Source organism: Miniopterus schreibersii (genome assembly GCF_964146895.1).
Source record: "Miniopterus schreibersii genome assembly, chromosome: 6".
Lineage (NCBI taxonomy): Eukaryota > Metazoa > Chordata > Mammalia > Chiroptera > Miniopteridae > Miniopterus > Miniopterus schreibersii.
The window spans coordinates 3,119,311-3,143,997 of NC_138107.1; the positions used below are offsets into that span (position 1 = coordinate 3,119,311).

General features: G+C 52.7%; 3 protein-coding genes across 9 annotated transcripts; 1 reads left to right on the plus strand and 2 right to left on the minus strand.

Moving 5' to 3' along the window:
• Positions 1–301: 301 nt before the first annotated feature.
• On the minus strand, positions 302–14,043 carry ABHD16A (abhydrolase domain containing 16A, phospholipase). 5 transcript variants are annotated; one of them, XM_081140741.1, is made up of 20 exons: positions 13,825–14,037; positions 12,574–12,630; positions 11,821–11,887; positions 11,491–11,577; positions 8,804–8,889; positions 7,129–7,202; positions 6,824–6,946; positions 5,134–5,248; positions 4,934–5,035; positions 3,939–4,002; positions 3,503–3,552; positions 3,098–3,221; positions 2,586–2,690; positions 2,286–2,349; positions 1,548–1,604; positions 1,352–1,414; positions 1,144–1,220; positions 960–1,058; positions 814–860; positions 302–625 (listed from the first exon to the last, which is right to left on the minus strand). In XM_081140741.1, the coding sequence occupies exons 1-20, from the start codon at positions 13,954–13,956 to the stop codon at positions 542–544; spliced, it is 1,677 nt and encodes a 558-aa protein (XP_080996867.1). In that variant the 5' UTR covers positions 13,957–14,037; the 3' UTR covers positions 302–541. The 5 variants fall into 5 exon arrangements, with proteins under 5 accessions (XP_080996867.1, XP_080996871.1, XP_080996869.1 ...); XM_081140745.1 differs by having other exon boundaries at positions 6,824–7,025; positions 13,825–14,020; XM_081140743.1 differs by lacking the exon at positions 11,491–11,577 and having other exon boundaries at positions 6,824–7,025; positions 13,825–14,043.
• A 1,941-nt stretch (positions 14,044–15,984) lies between these two features.
• On the plus strand, positions 15,985–20,367 carry LOC308558549 (lymphocyte antigen 6 complex locus protein G6f-like). 3 transcript variants are annotated; one of them, XM_081140389.1, is made up of 6 exons: positions 15,985–16,073; positions 16,799–17,128; positions 17,211–17,474; positions 18,581–18,736; positions 18,909–18,975; positions 19,109–20,367. In XM_081140389.1, exons 1-6 carry the CDS (start codon positions 16,016–16,018, stop codon positions 19,131–19,133), a joined length of 900 nt encoding a protein of 299 aa, XP_080996515.1. In that variant the 5' UTR covers positions 15,985–16,015; the 3' UTR covers positions 19,134–20,367. The 3 variants fall into 3 exon arrangements, with proteins under 3 accessions (XP_080996515.1, XP_080996517.1, XP_080996516.1); XM_081140391.1 differs by lacking the exon at positions 18,581–18,736 and having other exon boundaries at positions 15,998–16,073; positions 19,109–19,219; XM_081140390.1 differs by lacking the exons at positions 18,581–18,736; positions 18,909–18,975 and having other exon boundaries at positions 15,998–16,073; positions 19,109–19,264.
• A 270-nt stretch (positions 20,368–20,637) lies between these two features.
• Positions 20,638–22,144, minus strand: LOC308558671 (lymphocyte antigen 6G6e-like; the record flags this gene model as incomplete). Its single annotated transcript, XM_081140592.1, has 4 exons — positions 22,050–22,144; positions 21,270–21,395; positions 20,983–21,167; positions 20,638–20,694 (listed from the first exon to the last, which is right to left on the minus strand). The coding sequence occupies exons 1-4, from the start codon at positions 22,099–22,101 to the stop codon at positions 20,638–20,640; spliced, it is 420 nt and encodes a 139-aa protein (XP_080996718.1). The 5' UTR covers positions 22,102–22,144.
• Between the last annotated feature and the right edge of the window lie 2,543 nt (positions 22,145–24,687).

Below are 24,687 nucleotides of genomic sequence, written 5' to 3' on the forward strand. Positions count from 1 at the left end.
CAACAAAGCTTGTGAGTTGAAGCAACAGGAGGCAACCTGGGCTCCTGGGGTGGTTGTATGCAGGAGGGACTGAGTCGGCCAGGAGGCTGCAGTGGTGATAACATTTGGCACACCAGGGAGGGTGAGGCTTAGGGACCTATTGCATGAGGGTAGCTCAGTTTGGGAGTCGAAGGCTTGGGGAAGCAGCAGAGATGGAGAGGGTTAAATTGGCTGTATGGAGTTGGGGTTTCCCAAAGCCCAGCCCTTTAAGGCTTCAGCCCCTTGATCCCTGATACTTGGGAAGTCACAATTAGCCAGCCAGTAGAAAAAATACCTTTTAATTATTAGGAAAAATCCATTCACTTAATGCAGGGTGTGTGCTGGGGAGGTTAGGTACTGCAGGATGGATGAGGGGAACCGTGCAAGAGGAACAGTGAAAAGGGGAGCGGCCTCCACTTTCCACAAACTATAAACAGCAACATGAACACAGAGAATCACAAATAATGTCCTTTGTCATGTCTCCTTCCATCCCATTCTTTCAAAATGAGTCCCAGTGTGGTCCCTAGAGGTGCCAGGGCATCTGGAAGTTCTGGACCGGGAGTGGGGTACAATGTGTGGCCTCAAAGTTGTGCAGATGCTTCTGAGCCTAAGGAAAGAGGACGGGACAAGTGGGGTGCACAGCACTGCAGTGAGTGGCAGCCACCAGCCACCTCCCTACCCTCTACCTTCTAAACTCCCCACCCACTCTGTAAAAGCTGCCACTTCCAACTGTCCCCAAGACCCACGTGCCCCCTGACCATTCAGGCACCCCCTTCTTCCCATCCCTTAGCTCACCAGAAACAAAGCCAGCTGCTGCCTTCCACGTGCACTCATGTCCTCCCCTGCAGAGAGGAGGTGCTCAAACACTGCTCATGCATCTGGGCATCCATCCCCTTCCTGGGCTCTTCCCAACCTCCTCTCCTGCCCCAGGACCTCCTTACCCACGCTCCAGGGGAAGTCTGGCCCATGTTCCGCCTGGTAGGAGCGGAGGACAGACAGACACCAGTCTTCCTCTACCTCCCATCGGCTGTAAATTGAGGCTGGTCAGGGAGAGACATGAGGGCCTGTCAGCATCCTGGCCTTGCCAGGCCCCCCACCCAAAGGCCTCACCAGATCCCCTCTCACCTTCCTCCAGCTGTGAGGAGGCCTCCAGCCACTGCCTCACCACTTGAAGACCCTCTTCTGCCATCACACGGGGATACCTGTAGAGGTAGTGCCAGGATGGGAGTCAGAACCAATTCACTTTACTGCTCATCCCTGAACCTTCTTCCCTTCCTCCCAGCGCTGGGGTGTGTACATATGTACACACGCACACACACACCCCAGCTCTCACCGATGCTGCAGGAGCTTCAGCAGGAGGTCATTGCCTCGGTTGGACATGACATCCTCAGGAACCCTGGAGGTGAGAAGAATGTACAATGGAGGGGAGGAAGGGTTTGGATACCCGGGTTTTTACTGGGCAGAGGTGGGAGGGGCAGTTGTCTAGCTCTCTCTGGGACCTGGGAGGGTAAAGGTGCCCAGGCACTCACGTGGTGGTGATGATCTCATCCTTGGTTCTGCGTATCAGCAGTACAGGGCCCTGGTACCTTCAGGGGACAGAGTAGTGGGGAAGGAGAGCTCAGAGGGAGGAAGGTGACAACTGACCACCTCACTCCTGCACTGGCTACATTCTTAGCCCCTGCTATAGCAGGTTTGATCCCTCGGGAGGCAACCGTTTGATGTTTTTCTCTCTCACATTGATGTTGCTTGCTCGCTCTCTCTCTCTCTTCTCTCTCTCTTTAAAATCAATAAAAGCATATCCTAGGGTGAGGATTAAAAAACTAAGATGCCTTGGCTGGTTTGGCTCAGTAGTTAGAGCATCAGCCGTGTACTGAAGGGTCATGGGTTCGATTCCTGATGAAAGGCACGTACCTGGATTGCAGGTTCAATCCCCGACCCTGGTTGGGGCTCATGCAAGAGGCAACCAATTGATGTCTCTCTCACATCGATGTTTCTCTCTCTCTCTGCCCCTCCCTCCCACTCTCTCTAAAAATCAATGGAAAAAATATCCTCGGGTGAGGATAAATAAATAAATGAAAGAGAAGCTGGCTGAGGGTCCCAGGGAACCTGGCAGGAGTTAGGCCATCTTGGGTGGGAGCAGGGTCACTCAAGGGATTTGGGGCCGTGGTCATTTGCCAACTTGCACTTGAGCACTTTAGTACTAACTTTAGCATTTGCACACCCAGCAGAGCTGTGCAGGGTGGGGGTGAGGTGGGGCAGAATATTACCTGCACAGCTGCTCAGCATTGTTTAGATTGAGGTGCTGCCTCACGGTCCTGGTCACCAGGCCCCCTAGCGTGGGACAAAAGTGAAGGAATAGCAGAGACAAAACCCTTGCCCAACACAAAGGTCCTTACTGTTCATGGAGAGAGAAAACTAAGGCCCCCAGAAACGGATTCCTTCTGCTTCTCAACAACGGGGCAAACCCCTCCCCATGCATGGATGGAAAAGGGAATCATTGCCAGTTAGCACAGCTCCCAGTTCCAGCCCACCCTTCCCTGCAAGAGCAGACCTGGGGCTGTACTCACTCCAGCTATCTGGCATGACTTTCAAGGCCAAGGGCACCAGGTCATCAAAGGAGGCATCCAGGATCACAGCACTAATGTCTGGGTAGGACATGGCTGCCCACGTGGCTGGTACCAGGATGGGGAATAAAGGTGAAGACCAAGGGACTCCTCCCCACCACCCCAGCTTCGTTCCACTGACCCCATGGGTTGACCCCATCCTCCCAACTAGGTTAGCCCCAGGGCTCTCCTTAGCCCTCACTGTCTGGAGAGGATGCAGAGAGAATATGGAAGTGCAACGAAGACAATCTACAGGAAACTTTTACCTCCCTGGTCTTCCCAGTCTAGGACCTGGGTCTACGTTTGATAACCACGTATGAGCGTGGAAGGAAATGTGACGTGTATATAATATACCTTCTTCCAGACCGCTCAGAGATCCTCCCCTTCCTTAAGCCCACTCCAGTGCACTCCCCACCTCCTCTTGGGGGAAAGGGGTGCTGAATTTGCCTACAGTGTGGGAGGAGGGAGGCTGGTACCAGTGAAGCCGCCGATGGACCAGGCATAGAGGATGATGTCCTGGGGCTGGAAGCCCAGGCGGTGGACAGCAAACTGGACCACCACGTCCATGGCATTGGCCTCATTCTGTGGGAATGGCACCCCCTGTAGGAGGAAAGGCAAAGGCAGGAGTGGCTCAGTACTACTGGCCAGCTGGCATATCACCCACACCCTCCCAGAGCAGACCCTTCCTGCAGCTCCCCTGCAACAGAGAAGGGAGTAAAAGGACAGTAGGGGGGTGGCTCTCCCAGCATTTACAGAGATCCGTCACATTCCCTCCTGCTAACCCCTCACTGTGAAGGGCTCCCCATGACTTGCAGCTCCCTCCCCTTGGCACGAGGTCACAGAGGAGTGGGAGCCCCACAGAAATATACAGAGGGTCTCACCGTACTTCCAGCGAAGCCTGGATGATTCCAGCCCAGGACTGAATATCCAGCTGCAACACAGGGTGGAGAGGGGCTGGGACCTCATGGCCTACACCCCAGCCTCCCAGAAGGAGCAGCGGGACACCAGAGCTCTGACCACCCCTCAACTAGAGGCAAATAATACTGAGCCTTCCCAGGATGGAGAGATGACACCAAAGGTTCCAAGGCAGCAGAAGGGAGACGTGATTGTGAGGAGGGTATGGAGGTTAGGGACACAGCCCAAGGGCAGGGATGTAAGGGTAGCAAAGCACATGGGGCATGGACTTTTCCCCACAGGTCAGGGTTTCAAACTTTACCCACAGAAAATGGTCAGGCATGGGCAAGTCATATCCATGTGGGAAGATGGGGACGTTCCATTCCAAGGGGCAGATACAAAAGGACAGAGCCATGGGCCTACCTTCCAGAGGTGTGGAGACACAGCCCACCTCATAGAAGCCCGCATTCCCCTCACAGCAGATCACCTGTGGAAGGAGGCAGGAAGGAGGGCTGGGAAAGAGCCAAATGGGACTGAGGAGGCAGCCTTTGGGAGCTTCAAAGGGAAGAGGGAAGGGCGCATTCCTGTCATCTCCATGGGGAATACAATCAAATTTCACAAGGTCCCAAAGTGGAGAACCAAAGTTGATGCAAATGCTGAGCAAACATTCAGAGGAAGAAGAATGTTTCGAGTTGAGTTGCTCAACCACCCAACTAGTGTGCATTTGTCCTTGGGAGGCCACGAGGTGGATCTCTCTCAAGAGTGGGATTTGGGCTATTTTTTCCTTTCTAGTTTTTGGGTCTATTTTTCCTGTGACTATCTTTTGTGTGGTATGCCAGTCGCTTTTCCTCTCCCTCTCTGGGCTCAGGTCTAGATAAACTAATTTCCAAGGTGCCCCAAGCCAAAGCCCAGAGAAGACAGAACTTGCATGGACTCCCATAGCTGCTGGGCAGAGCCGGAACTAAGATCTGGCTCCCTAGCCTGCTGGCTTAGTGCTCTTTCCAGGGCTGCTTCATGGAGGCAAGAGACTCTGGAGCCTAGCTTCAAATCCCGGCTCTCCCACTAACTATGTAATCTGGGAAAGTTATTCTGTGCCTCAGTTTCATCATCTGTAATGGGCTAACATAAACAGTACCTCTCTTACAGGGTTGTTGTGGGGATGAAATATATGTGTTGCACGTGGTAAGTGCTTTCTAAGGGTAACTATTATGATGATTACTTGTTGGTCCTTGAATGTCAACTGCTACTTCATCTATTTCCCTATGGTGTGGTTTTCCTACACCAAAAGGTCTTTGGGGAAGAGCTAGGTGATGGGATTATTGCAGTTGCGCTTCCTGAGGACTGCTATACAACTGAGATCCCCAGAACCTCCGCTGCCCTCCCCACACTTTACCTCTGGGCTCCCTGCCCCCGCTCACCAGCTTCTGTCCTTGGGGCTCAGCTGTCCCCCTCCGGTCCACAAACATGGTGTCAATCTCATTGCCATCACAGGCCAGCAGCTTTGCCCGGCGCCCATTACACTGAATGGGAGAGATGCAAGGCTAAGTTAAGGGCAGGAGACCACATCCTTCAGGGGAAGAAGAGCTGTCGGGGGTGGGGGCGGGCAGGGAAGCCTCACCTCTTCCACCAGCCGGGCCTGGCCCTGCAGGAGCACAGGCATGAGGGCCTTCTGGAGCAGGTACACAGAGCCTGGGTACAGCATCCGGCGCCCCAGGGTGTGAGCCACCAGGTAGCTGTGGGGAGCATGGAGTTAAGGAACCCCCAGCCCCAGGGGCCCCAGGGACTGTCACAGCACTAGCAGTCACAGACTCTGGAGCCTGCTTTACCTGTGACTGTCTCAGCTTTGTTTGCCTTTTTCTGGACTTAATGAAACATTATATGTACAAGGCTGGTGGTTTTCAAACTTTTTTTACTGCAACTTTTGTAAAATACACATTTTATATTGTAGCCCAGTATATATAATTCTGAAAGTTTTGAGATAATACATAATACTTTCTATATACAATAAGTAAAAGCAAAGTTATTAGCAAATATGAACCTGTTAATATGTAAATACAAGTTAATAAAAGTCCCAAAATAAATAATACTTGGGGGAAAAAAGACAGCTGCAATTCACTAAATTGATTTCAAGATTTACTAATGGGTCAAGATGGGTAGTTTAAAAGACACCAACTAGACTGCAAACTCCATTGGGGCAGGCACCTGGCTGTTTTGTTCACTTTGAAATGTCTGATATCTGTCACATAGGAGGTGCCCAGAGCCTGGCACAGAGTAGGGCTTAATAAACATTTACTAAACGAACGTACTCATCTAGGCAGGTAAGATGTGGTAGGTGCTGCTCCTGACAAGGACGATTAACCACTTCTAATTCATCCTGAAGTAGGATTTGTCCCCAAAACAACACTGCATGACCCCTTCCAGCATTGCCCTCGGAACCCCAACTCTGGCTCGCCCCTCTGACCAATCAGCACATTGTCAGTAACCAGCCACCAAGCCCACCTTCCCCTGGTCTAGAACCGACCTCACGCCAGCAACGGAGAGATCAACTTGTTACCTCCAACATCATCACTGCCCATGACTATCATTTCCTTGGGCTTTACCTCATTCTCTCAGGTCCCCAGGCAAGCTCCATGCCCTTCAGAACACATCACCCTACGGAACGCCACCAACCCTGTGAGGCGGGTTACGTAAGCATGGATGCACAAACTAGCTTGCTCAAGGTGGGATAGCCTAGGAGCCAGGACAGGGACGCAGCGGACACCAGATCCTGCTCCAACCAGGGCTCCGTGTCCCCTTCTCACCTCCCTCTAAGCCTCATCAAAAGAGCTTTCGTGGCCCTGGCTTGTGTTGCTCAGTGGTTTGAGCATCAGTCCACACACTGAAGGGTCGCGAGTTCAATTTCTGGTCAAGGGCACGTACCTGGGTTTCAGGTTCGATCCCTGGCCCCGTCTATGCACGTGTAGGAGGTAACCCATCAATGTCTGTCTCTGTCTGTCTCTCTGCCCCCCTCCCTCCCTTCCACTCTCTAAAAATCAATGGAAAAAATATCCTCAGGCGAGGAGTAACAAAAAAAAAAGAGCTTTCATTTCAGAGAGAACTGTGTTACCCCAGCTCTTCCTTCACCATCAGGGAGCCTTTTTTCCTCAAATATGAACACAGATAAACACAACTTTGCCACAAATAATACAAAGCATGCGGCACTAGGCCCAACAGATGACAGCTCTTACAATGGAGCACCTGGTCAGTCCCACAGCCCTCACCCCATGTTCCCGCCACCCTGCTGGCCTCTCCTCCCTGCTGCTTCCCACCTGGTGATCTGACAAGGCAGCTTCTTGACCCGGTTGAGGAGGGTGTCTGCTGTCCCCCGGTGCAGGGGCTCTGGGCGGAGTAGGGCCACGCCCCGGCGGGAAGGGCCCCCTCGGGACTCCTTCCTGAGGAATGGAAAGATGCAGGGGAGGATGGGGTCAGGAGCAGCAAGCTGGACGTCTGAGGTCTGGAGGACGGTGGGGTCTAGAACGAGGAGAGGGTGCTAGAAGGCAGGCATTGGGGCCCGCAGCAGGGATGGAGGTGGGGGATGGGAGAGCAGGGATGAAGTGAAAGAACTGAGGCTCACCGGCTGCTGGGCTCTTCCCAGTTGAAGTCAACTGGCCAGCTCCTAAAGTCGAAGTTGTAGCTGGCAAGCTGCCTCTGTAGTGGGCAAGGAGAGGAGGAGTTGGGGATTAAGAGGGGAACTGAGAAGTAGAGGGACCCACCTACCCACCCCCAGCACCCTCATCCTGGGGACTGGCCCTCACACATGCTGGGAGACTAGCATAGGTCAATACCTCCTAGTTTTCAGATGGCCAGGAAAATCCAGCAAGAGGCTGTCCTGTCAGGTACCATACTGGCCTGTCTGCCCTCTTCCAGAAGAGGGACCTAACTATTTGCTTTACCAAAACCTAAGACCACCCCACCCCCCAGAGAGGTGGCTGGAGGTGCTGGCATTTCTGAGGGAGAGGTGGGGCCTGTTGTCTGGTCATGCTCCTGTGTGCACCAGGGTCCTTCCCATGATGCTGTCCTGGAGTCTCAGAAATACCCAGTGGATCAAACTGACTGTCCCAAGTTTGAGTGAGAGGAAAGGAGGGAAGTCATGTCCAGAGTGGCTCCTTTGCACCAGGGTTGCCTCCTGTATGAAGCCCTCTCTGACTGTTCCACCCTCAGGGCCACCTCCCTTTCCTCAGTGCCTATAGCCATGGGCTGGCGGTGCCACCCAGACCAGCTGTACCTCCAGGCGCCACTGAGTCGGCCCACATGTGGTTCCGGCAGCAGCGCTGCCTTATACTCAGCTGTGTTCCTTCCTTCAACCCCAGAGCTCCCAGAACTCTATTTTATTTTGAGAGTTCTTTTTTATTTTCCGCCAGAAAAATTTTTTGACATCTTCAAAAATAACTTGACTCTGAGAGAGCAACAGAAAATTTGTACAAAAATATAAAAGGCAAAACAAAACAAAATGAAGAAAAGCAAATTTCAGGCAGGCTTTACTCAGACCTGGACTCGAATTCAGACTCAGCCACTCCCTTGCTCTGGGCTCTGCCTGGGCCACTTGTCCTCTCTTTGCCTGTTTTCTCAGATGTATAAATGAGTGTAACAAGGCCACCTCATGCGCTGTTGTGAGGATTAGAAAGGGCACATGCAAACTGCATGATTACAGAACTCCAGGAATGGTGGGGTGGGGTGGTCGGTGATACCACGGCGGGCACAGCCTCTGACCCCAGAAAGCCCTGTAGCAGGAAAGAGCTTTATAGGGTCCCCGAGCCCTTCTCAAAGATAATCACACTCCAGCACTGGCTGGATGGGCACAATTCCCAGGACACTGTGCCCTGGCTTTTCTCCCTCCTGGCACCATGCTGTGCTCCAGGCACAAGAGTGGACATACCTGTCTGTCTTGTCCCATCCCTGAACAAAACTAGCATGGTGTTCAAAGCACACAGCAACAATGAATATTTACTGGCCTGAGCTCTGTGACAGAGAGAAAACCCCTGTCTGAGGAACTCTGCAGAAAGTTTCTACATCTAGGCAACTCTTGCAGATGGAGGGCGGAGGGGAGGAAGACTGTTCTAGCAGAATATTCCATTAAGAATGGTAGGAAGGAAAAGTTTGTGGCAGACAGTTCATGTGGAGAGGGGAGAAGTGATAGAACCCCGTGCAGCAAACACCCAGCAAAGTGGGCAGAGAAAACACCTCCCCCAGCAGCAGCGGTGCCAGCATCCAGGAGAGGCCTGTCTGGCACCTGTCCTGGAACCTCTCACCTTGTTCTCTGCAGACTGGTTCCTATGTGTGGCCTCCAAGATGGTGATGAACTGCCGGTACTGAGGGTTGGTCCAGCGGCCGATGCCTAGGGGAGGGGGCAGGAAACTGTTAGAGAAGCTAGGAAGCGAGATGAGCAGGTTTCGCCAAGCTGGCGTGGCTCAGCGGTTGAGTGTCGGCCCATGAAGCAGGAGGTCACAGTTCGACTCCCAGTCAGGGCACGTGCCCAGGAGGCAGCCAATCAATGACTCTCATCACTGATGTTTCTAACTCTCTCTCCCTCTCCCTTCCTCTCTCTGAAATCAATAAAATATATTTAAAAAAAGAGAGAAAAAAAGATGAGCAGGTTTCAGGAAGAGAACTGGAGATAGGGAAGGAGAAGGCCCCAGAAGGAGAAGTGAGAGGAAAGGAAACCCAGGTCCCAGGATCTGTGGAAATGGGAGGGTTGAGCCGAGCCTCCCCTGCAGCCAGCACGGCTACAGCGCTCCCTGCCCTCGCCTCTTCAGTTTGTTTCTTCACAGACTGTTGACCTCCCACCCTCCAGAATGCTCAGTCTCCCCAGGCTGAAGACACTGTCACGCACCCTCACTCTTGGCCCTGCTTCCACTGGGTTTCTCCTCTTTGCATTGCCGCCCTTCTCCAATGCTTTTCTGTACAGTCTCTCCCTGCCATCTGCCTCATGGCTCTTGCCCCATAATTACTTCCTCACTGGACTCAAGGCCCTTCCCTCTGTCCTCCAGCTCTTCCACTGGGCCCTCCGCTCTCTCCCTGTCACCCGAGATGCCTTCCTCCTCCACTTCCTGCATCTATCCTTGCCTCCTTCTGGTTCCTGGGCTGCTCCTCCGGTCGCCACGCTACTTCCCTCTCTGAGCCTCGAGCCATTTCTCAATGCTGAGCTCCCTTAGCTCTTCACCCAGCCCCTCAGTGATCCCATCTGCTCTCCCTTCACTGTCAAGGAGCCTCAAAATCCTGACACCTCTCCTTCCAATGACCCCATAGGTGACAAGTACCAGGCACTGTTCTGACATTGGAAAGACAGCAGTAAATGAGATGCAAGGTCCTGGTACTCAGAGAGCTGCCACTCTGGTTGGGGGTGAGGTGGGGCTGGAGAAAGACAAGAAACAGTCAACATGAAAATTTCAGAGAGGGATAGAGCTACAAAGAAAATAATACCAGAATGAACTAGATTGCTATGTGTCATCAGGGGTAGAGCCCCCGGCAATACTGGGAACCAGGCCCTGGCTGGGTAGCTCAGTTGGTTAGAGCTACATCAAGCTGGTCCTAATAGGCCAAGGTTGTGGGTTCGACTCCTGGTCAGGGCACATACAAGAATCAACTAATGAATGCATAAATAAGTGGAACAACAAATCAGTGTTTCTCTCTCTCTCCCCCTTCCTCTCTCTCTAAAATCAATAAAAACATGTCCTCGGGTGAGGATTTTTAAAAATGCAGGAAAAACCACAGCAGATGACAGCAGTTACTTTGGGGAAAGAGGAACCCTGGGCTGGGGAGGGTTCCATGGGAACCCCACCACTAACTAATGCTTTAGTACTTTAGTGCAAAGGTATCTGAAGCAAGATCACAAAACATAAGCCTTTCACTTATTTTTGATATTTTGTTCTCTGAACTTTTCTCTATTTATCTTTCCCCCTACAATTGAAAAGAAATAAAATTAAAACCTAAGACAGGGTGGAGGTGGAAGAGAGGGTATAGGAAGTATAAATGGTGATGGGGAAAATTTTTTAATTTAATTTAATTTAATTAAAAAAAAAAACTTAAGACAAAACCGAGGGGTGGGAGACACTTTCAGATGGGGTAGTCAGGAAGGGCCTCTCTGAGGAGGGAGCCCAGCCCTATGGAGACCAGGAGGCAAAAGACCACAGGCAGAGGGTCCCCATTCTGGACTGAACCCTACTGCAGCCATCCAGCTCCACACCATTCTCCCTTCTCCAAGCATCCCCCTCATCCAGTTTCTACCATGTGCACCCACCATGACTTGGTTTGCCTCTTCATTTTTTATTTGTGAGATATGACATATGTACATAAAACATACATTCGGTTTAAAAAATACAAAGCAAACATTCATGTTACCATCACCCAGGTCAAGAAAGAGAAGACCAAAGTCACCTCCCACCAGAAGTCCTCCCCTTCCTCCTGTCCTCTTCCCTTCCCAGGTAATCTCTCTCCTGACTTTCAAGATAAAAATGCCCCTGGTTTTCCACTTAAATATGCATCCCTGTTGAACTTTATCTAAGTGGAAACATATTGCATAAATTATTTGGCAGTCAGCTTCTTTCATTCAACATTGTATGTATTAGCTTCATCTGCGTTGCTGAGTGTAGCTGTCTGCTCATTTGCATTGCTTTAGCATGTTGCCGTAGGACTACACCCCCTAATGTATTTACCCACCCTACTATTTGTGGCTGTGGAGCTATTTTCAGTTTAGCATTATTACAAACATAGATATGAATATATGTGGAACTATTGTAGAGTATACGCATATTTTCTAGCTAGTAGCAAACTTTTCTGCTAATTATTTTTTCATATTTACAACTCAAGCCCTTCGAGGAAAAGGTCATGCCTTGATCGTCTCAGTTACTCTCTCTCAGGGCCCAACACAAAATTTCAGAAGATACTTTTTGATTTACTCATGATGAATAGATACAAACCAGGCTCCCTCTCCACCTACCTCGGAGGCAAGCCACACCTGCCAGCAGTAGTAGCAACGTTCCAGCATAGTGAGAGAACGGTACCACTTTGGACAGACTCAAGTAACCTGGGAGGGGAGAGAAACTACGTGAGAAGCTTTCCCCACTGCCCCTCAGGTCCCCTTCCCATTCCACCCCAACCTCCACCCCGTGCCCCTGCATTGGAACAGCCATGCCTCTGAGGGAGAAGATGCCTGATGGAAGAGTGAAGCCAAGCCATCTGTGCAGGTCCCCTTTCCTCTTTAGGGGGTTGGCTCATCTGCCAACAACCTGCCCATTTCTTGTCCCACCACCTTCAAAATCACACTGACCTTTCCTGTATAAGTAGAAGAAGGCGAAGGGAGAGGAGTAATAAGAGATGGACCAGAAGACTGAAGCCTGCAGCAGAGAGACAAGGACAAGCAATCAATACACACACCCACACACACCCCTCTGTCCCTTCCAGGCTAGGCTCTGAGCAAAGTGGATAACCTGAAGTTTATCGTGTAAAGTCCCTATTCTGTGCATGGCATCGTGCACACAGCAGGTGCTCAATATCTGTTGAAAGGCAATGTGTCAGAGCATAACAGGCTGGTAAAAGTAAGTATAAGTCCTGTTCTCTTCCTGTTATGATCTCCAGACATAATTCACATTTAAAGGCAAGTCTCTCTTTCTACTCAAGTTAATCAAGTCTTTTCAATTGGTCCTGCTCAGGACAGCCCCTGACCTGGTCCCCAAGAGATGCACAAATGTCACCATAGGAACCCTGCCAGAGAGAACAGCTGTCCCTGCAGCCAAAGAGGTTAGTTGCCAGGAGGACAGGTCACTGGGGACTGCAGGACTCAGCACCTGCAGATGGTTCCAAGAGTAAACAAATTTTCCTCACGGCTCAGGCTGCCCCAGAGAGAGCTGGGCATAGCCAAAGGGGAGTGCCAAGTATGCACATGCTTGATAGTGTGTCTGTGTGTATTGGAGAGGTGATCTGCAGAGTCTGGAGTGTCCCCCACCCCCAGGGGCAGGAGAAAGTTCAGGAGGGCAGCTGGGGCTGAAAAGATACAGCAGTCCAGGTGCCAGGGCAGACATACCAGCGCCAGGATGCTGTCGGCATGTTTCTCCAGGGCCCGAGGCTGATAGTACGAATCCTACCAAAACAGATGCCCAGGTTAAAGATCCTGCCCATTGACAAGTCCTTCCCCTTCCCTTTTGGAAGCCTTGATGTGTGTCCTCTGGTTCTAGCTTCCAAAACTGTCCCTTCTAGGACATCCCTGGCTCCCAAAGAAACCCCCCAGCCATGCTCTGAACCGGATTTCCCACCCCAGACCATGAGAACAAACACAGGGGGCGGGACTTAGAAGCAAAAGTAGCCCAGTCCATGCGGCTCAGTGGACCTATGAACCCGGAGATCACAGGGTTCAGCTTCCGATCTGGGCAGTCAGGGCGATGTGTCTGGGTTGCGGGCTCCACCCAGGGTGGGGGCGTGCAGGAGGCAGCCGATCAATGGCTCTCATCGATGTTTCTGTTTCTCTCTCTCTCTCTCTCTCTCTCTGATATCAATAAAAACATATATTTTTTAAAAAAGAAGCAAAAGTGAAAGCAGCCCTGGACAACTTTGGCTCCTTTTTCGGGACCCGGTTTCAAATGGGCTGTGGGGGAGCCTAGGGAGAGAGTGGGGTTAGGGAAGAAAGGAAAAGACACCGCGACAACTTGAAGAGGTAAGAAGGGCATCCGAAATAAGAGCAGGTCGGCCAGGAAGGAAACGTGGCCGCGGTGGGCAGTGGTGGGAGAAAGGAAACATCTGAGACCACAGGTGAAAGGCAGAGAGCCCGGGGGCACGGCCCGCCACCAGCCTCGGCGTGCGCGGGGCAAGGACGCGGGGTCCAGCGCGGGCTGGGGGTGCGGTGGCGAGCGGCGGACGGGTGACAGCTGAGCAAGTCACACTGAAACGCAAAACGCACTAGAGGGGAGATAAAACGGAGCCGGGGAGGCAGACGGGGCGCTGAGGGAGAAGAATCGGGAGTTTGAGGGCGAAGCCACGCAGCTCCCGCGTCCGCGCAGGGTCTTCCAGGACGGAGGGAGCCGCGAGGACGGGCCTGAGCCGCGGCGACAGGGCGCGGGCCGCGGGAGGAAAACGCAGGGGACGGCGCTGGCAACGGCGAACCCGAGAGGAGGCGGCCAGGCGCGGGCGGGGCTTTAACCCGGCGGGCGCCGAGGGGACTGCGCGCCAACTGCCTGACAGGCGGGCTCCCCCGATTTCCAGCAATGGGCGCTCCCGCGGAGCGGAGGCCGCGAGGGGCTGGGCCGTACCATGTTCCCGACCGGGGGAGAGCTCGACTCACCCAGGAGCTGGGAGGGGGGGCAGCGACGGAAGCCGGAGTGGCGGCGACGCCGGACGGCGCCCTTTCAGAGTCCCTTTCGCGGTAGACCTTGTAGAGCCGGGGGCCGAGGACGCAGCTCAGCAGCTTCGCCATGGCCCCGGCTCGGGCCGCTGCTCTCCCGCAGCAGTTCCCCTGGAGCCCCGCCCTCCCCGGCCTCCAGGTGCCGCGCGCCCTGACGTCAGCACGTACAGGCCCCGCCTCCAGCGAGCGGGGACGCTCCGCACGCCCCGAGACAGGGTCGAGCGGGGACCTACGGGTGCGGCGAGGGTCAGAAATTCCTCGGAGGAGTTCCGAACGCGGGGCGTTAGCAAGCTGCGGGGCGCGGTTCCGTCTCTCCAGCCCTTAATACCCGAGGCGCTCGAGCGAAACGAGGCAGGGTTAGGGTTAGCAACGCTTGACAAGGGCAACAGAAAAAGGTTAGGTTCTGGGAATGCATCTGATCAAAGAAACGCACGATTTTATGAAGAAAAAATATATAAAGTTTTTGAAAGAGGTAAACGACGGCATGAATAAACGGAGAACTACACCGTGATCATGGATAGAAAGGCTGAGTATAGTTAAGATGAGTGAAATACTGGTAAAAAAAGAAAATGGATGAATCATCTCTCTTAAGCATGGGCAGATCTCAAAACCATAACGTTGAGCGGAAAAAAAAAAGCCACAGCCCGGCCGGGCGTGGCTCAGCGGTTGAGCGTCGACCTAGGATCCAGGAGATCCCGGTTCAATTCCCGGTCAGGGCACAGGCCCGGGTTTCGGGCTCGATCCCCAGCAGGGGCATGCAGGAGGCAGCCGATCAATGACTCTCTCATCATTGATGTTTCTATCTCTCTCTCCCTCTCCCTTCCTCTCTCTGAAATCAATAAAGATATATTAAAAAAAAAAAAAAAAGCCACAGATTACATACAACATGCCACCATTGTATAAAGTTTAAAAACACATAAAATTTAATGAACAACTGAAAGATAAAGGGCAAGTTTGAAAAAGTGTTACACAGCAGAGAGAATCTTTAACTGAAACGGTAATATTCTGCTTCCTAACACAACACAGGCTTGATTTTTCTTTGTGCCTTACACCTACATAAGATACACACCCTTGAGCTTTTCATTGCAGTGAACACATACACAGGAAAGTGCACCAGCTGAATATATCCAGGCCTCAGCACCAGATCCAAAACACCATTACCCCCTAGCAGACCTCTGCATTCACTACCAGTCAATACCACCCCAGTAAGGGTCACCACAACCTTAATTCCCAACCTCTTAGCTTACTTTTGCCTGTTTGTGTACTTTATCTAAATGGAATCATTTAATATGTGCTTTTTGTTTCAGGCTTCTTTTACTCTCATTACGTCTGTGGGATTCGGCCTGGCTGCATGCCACGGTGGTTTGTGCATCCTCAGTGCTGTCGACGGTCCTTGTGTAAATATGCCACAGTCTATGTAGCCACTATACAGCCGTACATTAGATGCAGTCTTTGGTATGCATGGACTATTTTACCAAAAATTTTTTAAAATAAGTAACCTTTAATAATAAATAACACATTAAGAACCATCAGAGCCATATGAAGATCTGTCTTGAGAGCCCTGCCTGGGGCAAAGGCGTGAATCAGTGAATTTTCCAGGCCCTTGCTATTCCTCCCCTTGAGTAATAACTGAATATACTCATCAGAGGCTGATGAGAAGAGGCCTGTGGCATGCCAAGCAGCCCCAAGGAAAGCCATTTTAAATCATTTCTGAAGTACGACTGGGTGTGCAGTCTCATGCTGGGTTCCGTGGAGACCAACATGAAGGCTCAGTTTCTCCCCTCATGGCTGGCATCTCTTAGGGTGGAGAAGAGAGCGCTTCCAAACTGGTGGGAGATGGACAGCTGTGACCCCTTCTGTGCAGGCTTCTCAGCACGGAGAGTCATGGATCTGGGTCCCGCCAGGAGGCTGTCTTTGCAGTGGCCTGGACTGGGTCTTTTTCCCATCAGGACAGAAAGGCAGTGCTCACTTGTTCCCCAGTAGACTTGCAGCTAGACTTTATCTCTCCAGCTTTCCCATCCCCTCCAGAGGCCTACGTCACTCCAGACCAGGGAGTGTGGGCCTTTATCTGGCCTCTCTTTCCTCCCTGGGGACACCAGGTCCCAGGCAAGAGAGCTTGAAAGGCTCTCCCATGGCAGTCTTCTTCCTTCTCCTTCTGCCCCTCTGTGGGCCCCCGCAGGCTGCTGCAGGTAAGGAGCAGGAGGCGGGGTATTCTGCAAGGCTGTGAGGGACTGCCGCTCCTTCTCCTTAGAGGCCTGGGGCAGGCATCTGACTCAAGAAGATAGATTTCCCCCAATTGACCTCCCCCTGTCTCTAATACTGGGGTAGACCCAGAGACCCTGAGGGTCCAGGTCATGCACAGTTTCCTTTAGAAAGTAAGAACAGGAGCCCGGGTGGCGTGGCTCAGCAGTTGAGCATCAACCTAGGATCCAGGAGATCCTGGTTCAATTCCCAGTCAGGGCACATGCCCGGGTTTCAGGCTCGATCCCCAGTCGGGGGCACATAGAGGCAGCCAATCATTCACTCATCATTGATGTTTCTCTCTCTCTCTCCCTCTCCCTTCCTCTCTCTGAAATCAATAGACATTAAAAAAAAAAAAAAAAAAAGAAAATAAGAACAGGTGAGTAAATGCTTCCAGAAAAGGAGAAATGAGAGGAAGAGTATGGGTATTTGCCAACTATCCCAGCCTTTTCTCTCTTGCCCTCAGATTTCCTCACTCAGTGGGAGAAAGGAGGGGAAAGTCCTACCCATTTCTCTCCACCCACATTTTTTGTAGCTGTCGCTTTAGAAATGTGCTTACAGCCAGACCAGTGCTGGGGGACTACCTAAGGGAAGGAGGCCAGGGATTGGAGGTCAAGCTGAGGGGTGTTGATCTCATGGAGGTCTCTGGCCTCACACAAGCCCCTCCCTACAGACAACATCCAGCCCATCTATGTGGCCTTGGGGGAAGCAATGGAGCTACCATGTCCCTCACCACCCATCCTGCATGGGGACGAACTCCTGTCCTGGTTCCGCAGCCCTGCAGCAGGCTCCTCCACTGCCTTGGTGGCCCAAGTCCAAGTGACCAGGCCAGCCCCAGACCCTGGGAAACTGGGAAGGGAATCCAGGCTCAAATTGTTGGGGAACAACTCTTTGTGGCTGCAAGGGTCCAAGGAGGGAGACGCCGGGCGGTACTGGTGCGTCGTGCTGGGTCAGCGCCACAAATACCAGAACTGGAGGGTGTATGATGTCTCCGTGCTCAAAGGTGAGTGGGAGCATGCAGACCAGGGGCCACTGGGAGATGGGGAAGCCAAGCAAGGAACTGAGGGGTCCCTCTCTCCCCACAGGATCCCAGTTATCTGCAAGAGCTGCAGATGGATCCCCCTGCTCTGTCCTTCTGTGTTCTCTGGTCCCTGCCAGACGCCTGGACTCTGTGACCTGGATGGAGGGAAGGGGTCCTGTGAGGGGCCATGTGCAGTCCTTCTGGGGCAATGGGGCTGCCCTGCTCATGGTGTGTCCTGGGGAGGGGCTTCCTGAGCCCAGGGGCCGTAGACCAAGGACCATCCGCTGCCTCATACCTCAGAACAAGGGGATCAGCTTTAGCCTGGCAGGTAAACTGAGAGAAGACATGGGAAGGGATGTTCCCTCTGGCACAGCCACACCTGCTGGCTAGGGGAGTGGGTGGGAAAGGAGGCGAATTTGTTATTGGCCAGGTCAGGAGGGGTGATTGCTGGTGGAGCTGACCGTCGTCTGTAGGAGGAGGGCTTTTTTTCTCACCCACTGAATCCAGAACAGAGAAGGGGATGGTTAAGCCAATCTTCTGGTGGAACAGAGCAGAGCCCAGAGGGAGAAGGGTTCTGGTGGAACATGTCATTGTTCAGAAACAGGCTAACCTGTGATCTGTGGGGGATATCCCATAGCAGAGAGGAAGAAAATAAGAGTTATTGCTGGGCAGTTGTCTATTGAAGAAAGGACATGTGCCCTGATGTTATAAGGACATGCGCCCTGATGTTATAAGGACATGCGCCCTGATGTTATAAGGACATGTGCCCTGATGTTATAAGGACATGTGCCCTGATGTTATAAGGACATGTGCACTGATGTTATAAGGATATGTGCACTGATGTTATAATGGCCCGTTGATAGTAAAGGCAAAAGGAGAAAAAATACAATTGTTTTACCAGAAAAAGTCCATTATACTGAGAAAGAATGCTATTGGATGTGGAATAACCCATTTACAAGGGAGGAGCAAATGGCCATTATTCTGATAAGCAAAGGCCAATAACGGCAGCCTCTGGGCCTTATTTCCCTCTACGTCCACAGCACCCACTGTGGGGCTTGGCGCGTGGTGGGCACTCAGCGAATGCTTACGGGTGAGTGACTGGAAGAATGAATACATGGACGGCACTTTATTGTTCTCGAAAGGGTGGATTACTGTGAAGGGTATGAGGAGAAATGAGTTATGGCCGGTGGTCTGCTTTGGAGCCAGCTGTCCGTGTGTGTTGGGTGTGGGGAGGCATTGCCATTCTCCATCCATGTTGGCTCACGGGGCCGGGGTGAGAGAGCTGAAAAGGGGCAAAGTGAGGGATGAATATTGGGGGCAAGGAAACTTATGAAGTCTTCTTTGGGGAGAGCCCACCAGACTGTGGGAAGCCTCTCTTTGGGGCACAGGGACGGGCTCCTCGCTGCTTCCCTCATTCTCTCGCCCTTACTGCAGCCTCTACGGATGCCTCCCCTGCCCTCTGTGCCCCTTCCATGGCCTGGGATGTGCCCTGGATCCTGATGCTGTTGTTCACAGCAGGCCAGGGCTTCACCATCCTGGTCCTCAGCATCATGCTCTGGAGGCGGAGGGCCCAGGGGGCTCAGTGCAGAGGTAAGTCCCTTCCCCCCAGAGGGAAGAAGAGAGCGTGTGGGTGCGAGGCAGAGGGTTGAGCTCACGTTTTGCCTTTGTACCCCGTCTTCTCCAGGGAAGGAGGGATAGGGAATACAGCTCTAGGTTATCTGGTGACTTTTCTGCCACACTTCATATGGCTCCTTCTCCCCAGATGCCTCGATTCCTCAGTTCAAACCTGAAATCCAGGTCTATGAGAACATCCACTTGGCCCATCTTAGGTGAGGAACAACTAGGGGACAGAGGTTTAAATCCCCAAGGGGACTGGGGTTGGGGTGGAATGAGTCCTTGTTCCTGAGGGGGTGGAGAATGGAAGTATCCTTAATCTGTCTTTCTGTTTCACAAAACCCACAGCCCACCTGCCCCTAAGACCAGATGATCTCGGTGGCATCTGCTGGAAAGTGACCTGCTGTCTCCCTGGCCACGTGGCACCTGAAGGATTCCCTGAAAATCTTGTCAAGGGGGGGAGGGGCTGAGAGTGCTACTTTACAGTCTTGCTGGTCTCCAGCAGACAAGCTGTGTGTATGTGTGTGTGTGTGGGGGGGGCGCTGAGCCTGAAGTCATGGGATTGAGGGGAGCTTGGTGGCCGGCAGGGGTGAGGAGGGGTGGAGATAGGCAGAGAGGAGAGAGAGGAACCCGGGACTTGAGCAGCGGTGGAGAACCAGGCACGGAGGAACCAGGGGACAAGTGGGGGAAACTGAGGAAGAGAAAAGGGAAGAGACTCAAGTCAGAGTGAGGGATGAGATGTTCAGAAAGAGAAAAATAGAAGCACAGAGTGGGAGGACTGAGGGACAGAGAGAGTGGGAAGAAAACTCAAGTTGCCTCTAAATTAAGTCAGCAGCCCCATAGTCACAAAGAAGAGAAGAACTGAAAGGAAACAAGCACCTTTAATTAGACCTCAGCCTTCCTCAGATGGAAGGGGTGGGAACTGGGTCACTATGGGGGTGTCCATGCTCGGCCCCCACCCGCCACCCTCCTTATCCTAGGCTCTCCATTGTAGCATCCGGAGCAGTAAGTCGCTATGTCACCCTGACATCCTGGGATCCCAGAGTCACACACTATCTCCCTTGGCAGGAGTGTCCACAGGGTGGGAGGGTGCATTCCCTGACTGGGTGTGCCATCGGGCCCTGCATGCTGGGCTGTCTGTGAACCATGGACAAGTCTGGGCTGGTGAAGCAGGAGGGCCCAGTGAGGCTCCCAGCTTGCCCATTCCCCAGGCTCAGGCAGAAATGAGCTGGACTTCCAGCCACACCCCCACAAGCAACTCCAGCAGGCTCCCTTTTGTGTTATCTGCATGAGCTTAGGCCTCGCTGGAGGAAAGCTTTCTTGGAGTCTCATCTAAACCCTCCACTCTGCCATGGCTTCAGCTAAGCTATTGACATGAATGACACTGATGAGAGCCAGGTGAAAGTTATGGTTCAGCCTGGCTGGCGTGGCTCAGTGGCTGAGCATCGACCTATGATCCAGAAGATCGCGGTTCGATTCCCAGTCAGGGAACATGCCCAGTTGTGTGCAGGAGGCAGCCGATCAATGATTCTCTCATTATTGATGTATCTCTCTCTCTCTCTCCCTCTTCCTCTCCCTTCCTCTCTCTGAAATCAATAAAGACATATAAAAAATTTTTAAAAAGTTATGGTTGAGGCTCCAGCACGCAGCACAACCCACCAAACAGCGACAGTTTGCTTTTAGAGAACACACACACACACACACACACAGAGCAGTTACCAGACCCCCAGATAGCTCTTTATTAAATTTACCCTTCATAGTTCCCCAAGCCCTCCTTCTAAGTTCCTCACCTACCAAATTAACCTTCCCTAGCAAAACTCCCCTCTTCTCCACACATGGTGCCCCTTTCATCCCCTTGCCTGGAACCCACAGCTCCATCAAACACCTGCCTTGCCAAAGACCTGGGGCTGAAGGAGGGCATCAGCATCAGGCATCTAGAAAAGACAAAAGACACAGGACAGGTGTTTTTTATGAGGCTGGGTTCTGGGCAGGCTGCTGTAAGGGGCTGGAGCAGTGCCCATAGGAATCAGGTCTTGGAATGAGTCTGCAAAGGTGTTGGGCCAGGGATCTGAGGCCTCTACAAAATCAGGTTCTTGGCCATATCACAAAAGTGTTTGGGCAGGTGTTTCCAGAGCTGTGGTGATGGTGGAGGAGTCCTGGGTTAAGAGCTGCAGATCGGAGTGAGACTAGAGGAGGAGATGACCTCCCCAGGTAAAGCTGGCCATGAGAAGCAGGGTGGCGAGGAGGGCGCTGGAGGGCCACTGCAGCCTGATGGCCACATTGCACAAGTCCTGGTCGCAGCAGTGGTGCCGCAGAGTGTAGGGGTGTGACCAGTAGGTGGCGTTGCCGGGCAGAAGGCACTGTGCTCTTGGGAGGCAGCCTCTCCGCTGGATGATCTCGCTCTGCCCTGTGGGACAAAGGGGGCCTGCTGAGGCAGGCGCTGCAGGAAAGGCAGGGCAGGTGGAAGCAGGGAACGGCCTGGATTAGGGCCACTGGGCCAGAGCCCTACCTGAGGTGCCAGTACTGATGCCACAAGCTTCATCATCCTGACACTCAGTGGGAACGGGGTAGCAGGGTTTTGCAAAGCTGCAGGTGTAGCAGTGGAGCCGCCCCTGGGCAGGGGAAGTGGTGAGACCTGTGAGGTTGGTGGAGATCGTGAGGGCGGGAGGGGCGGCAGCAGGCCAGGTGAGAGACAGCCAAGATCCTGCGGGCTGGGGCAGGGACGCAGAGAGGCAACACACAGAGTGAGGATTGGGGAGCACTGGCACGGAGCGAGAGGGGCAGGCAGAAGCAGGAAAGAGACGCAGAGAAGGCAGGGAGACAGGAAAAGAGAAAGACACAGAGGCGGGAGGGATACAGCGATTGTGAGAGGCACAGACGCGAACAGAAGCCAAGAGAATCAGAGACCAACTTAGAGAATGACAGAAGCCAGCGTTACGGGAGGCGGCGATGAAGAAGTTAAGCAGATGGTGCCGGAGACAGATGAGAAAATTGGAACTGACATTTCCCAAGGGGCCCAGCAAAGAAGCGAGAGGTGAGATAGGGACAGGGGAGACAGAGGCTTGTCAAGATGCCAGGAGGAAGACAGCCATTCTCCAGTGCGTCCATAAGGAACTTTACCACGCTGGCCTGAGGCGTACCCAGCAGGTCTTCTTTCTAAAGCTCTCACAACTCTCTTCTTGGCATCTCTCAGACCCCTCTGCCCCCCAGCCCTCAGTGTTTTCCATGACCCCCTGCCCCAGCCACCCACCCCAGCCCGCTGCCCCAGAGTATCCCCAACCCCCCTTACCCGGTGCCCCGCAGAAGAACACGATGCAGAGGAAGGTGGTGGAGGTGCCCATGGCTGGATCCAGGGCGCAGGAGCCCAGGGGAAAGTGACCTGCACCTGAGTTCCCCAGGCTGGAGAGTAGAAGCACCTGAGTGAGACAGGGAGGGACCAGTAAACAAACACACCTAGGGAGTGAACCTGGAGGTTGGGAGTGGGGGGCAGAACCAGGCCAGATTCACCAGCCTCATCAGCAGGGGCCCTGGCCCTCTGTTCCCACACCCCACAACTCCTTGCCCCCTACTGAAGTATGCTCTTGTCGTTAGGGTCATCTCTGTTCTCTCAGCTATGTCTGAGCTCCAAAGTTGTGTCTGTCACCTTGCCTCCTACTCCTCTCCCTTCCCAACCCTTGTCTCAAGCTGTTCTCTGCTCTCTCAACTCTTCTCTATGTCTCAGCTTTCTCTTTTCCCCTTCGGTGCATTTAAGGCTCTCAGTGTCACCCTCCAAACAGCCCTGGCCCAGATCCACTTGAGTGTGGAATCAACAACACCCCCTCCACCCCCCACCACAAAACCCAGCTGCTTAAGGAAGGGCCTCACGCAACTTCAGATGCCTTTGATCACCCCAAGCCCCAACATCCCTACCCCATAATCATCTCTCCCAGCTTTACTACCTGGGAGGAAAGAATTAGTTATACTCGGGGTCAGAGGGTCGGATGTGTTTCCACTGGGGCAGGTCAGCGTGGGGAGAGGTCATAAAGACTAGGAAGAAATGCAGGAATAAGATTTGGGGGCAGTAGCAGAGTCTGGAAGACAGGGGTTAAAGAGCCTGGGGAGGAGGACAGCCACATCTGGAGCGTGGGGCAGGAATATCCCAGGAGAATAGGATGGGTGGGGCAGACAGAGGAGGCACATCTCTCACAGAACAGCAGCGTCCTCACTTCTTGTCTCTGGACCTCTTTAAGCTCTTGAAGGTCACTGAAGACCCCAAGAGCCTTTCTTAGTGATTATATTAACATTTACCCTATTAGAAATCAAAACATAACATTTAAAATAGTTTCACTTAAACATTAAAATAACAAACCTACTACATGTAAACAAAACATATTTTTGTGAAAAAAACCTTCTTTCCCAACAAAGATGGCTGGGTTTTCATATTTACTTCCACATTCAATCTGTTGGGATATGCTGGTCTGGTTGGTGTGTATGAGGAAAATAGGATCACACACAGGTATGTGGTAGGAAAAAGAAGACCATTGAGGACCCTCTGAAAGGGCCTCAGAATTGCTGCTAAGGATGGAGGAGCTTAAGGACTCTAGAGGATGCTGAGAGCATTCTCCCGTGGGGGCTCCTCCCTGTCCCCGCTGGGGCCCCAGTGCCTCCCTTTTTATTGCCCTATAAAGCCCAGGGGAAGGGGGATATAAGGCTGGCAGAGCAGGGCCAGGGAAGGGGCCGTGGGAGAGAGAGACGCCACTGACCCAGGAAGACACAATGAACCCCCTCTTTGTAGGGCTGCTGCTCGGCACCTTCCCAGGGGCCATCTTGGGTAAGAAGGCAGCCAAGGCCCCTGTCACTCAAGCCGGTCCCCCTCCGCCAGCCGGCCTCCCTGAGAGCCCAGGTCCAGCACCTCCTCTCTCCTGCCAGGACACTGCATGCCGTGCTGTGACTACAGTGGCAGAGGCCCCAGCAGCTCCTGCAAAGAGACTGAGACCACCTGTGGTGAGGGCGAAGGCTGTGGCTTCCTGGAGGTCAAACCCCAACCCGGCCTGGGGCAGAGCAAGCTGTCTGGGAACCGTGAGTGCTCAGTTTCTCCCTCTTCCCCAGCCCTTTCCTGCTTCCAGAACCTTCCAGGATCAGGCTGGGTCTGGGCAGACAGTGCCAGTGGCAGAGAGCTCTCTGTAGCCCCTTCTGTGGTTCCTGGCACTGAGCCCTTCAGGAGCCCCTGTCTGCTGTCTGTGTGGCCCCCCCACCCCATCTTTGCTCTCCAGAATCTCACAGGCCCACTCACTCACACATGGTTGAAAAATCTCGGTCCCTTGAAAGCAGGAACCAGAATATTAAACCGAACTTTTGGGCGTCAGCTAAGGACCAGGGAGTTTTAATTTTTATTTTAAAATAATTTTGGATTGACAAAAGAGTTGTAAATATAATACAGAGAATTCCTGTATATCCTTCACCCAGCTTCCTCTAATGTTAGCACATGGGGATTAGAGGTGTAGACCCTCGGCTCGGTCGAAAATCTGGGTATACCTTTTGACTCCCCCAAAACTTAACTATAGTCATCCTTGTTATCCGAGGGGGATTGGTTTCAGTACACCACCCCCGCCCCCTTGCAGATACCAAAACACCCCACGCTCAAGTACCCTATATAAAAGGGCAGTTGGCTCTCTGCCTCCACAGATTCCCAACTGTGGACCGCAAATTCTGTGTGTGTTTTTGTTTTGTTTTTGTGTCTTAAATCCTCACCTGAGAATATTTTTTCCATTGCTTTTCAGAAAGACTGGGCGAGAGAGAGAAACATCGATGTGAGAGAGACACATCGATTGGTTACCTCCTGCACACACCCAGGGGACTGGGCCTGCAACCCGGGTACATGCCCTTGGCTGGACCCTGCGGTCCACTGGCCGACACTCTAACCACTGAGCCAAACCAACTAGGGCTGA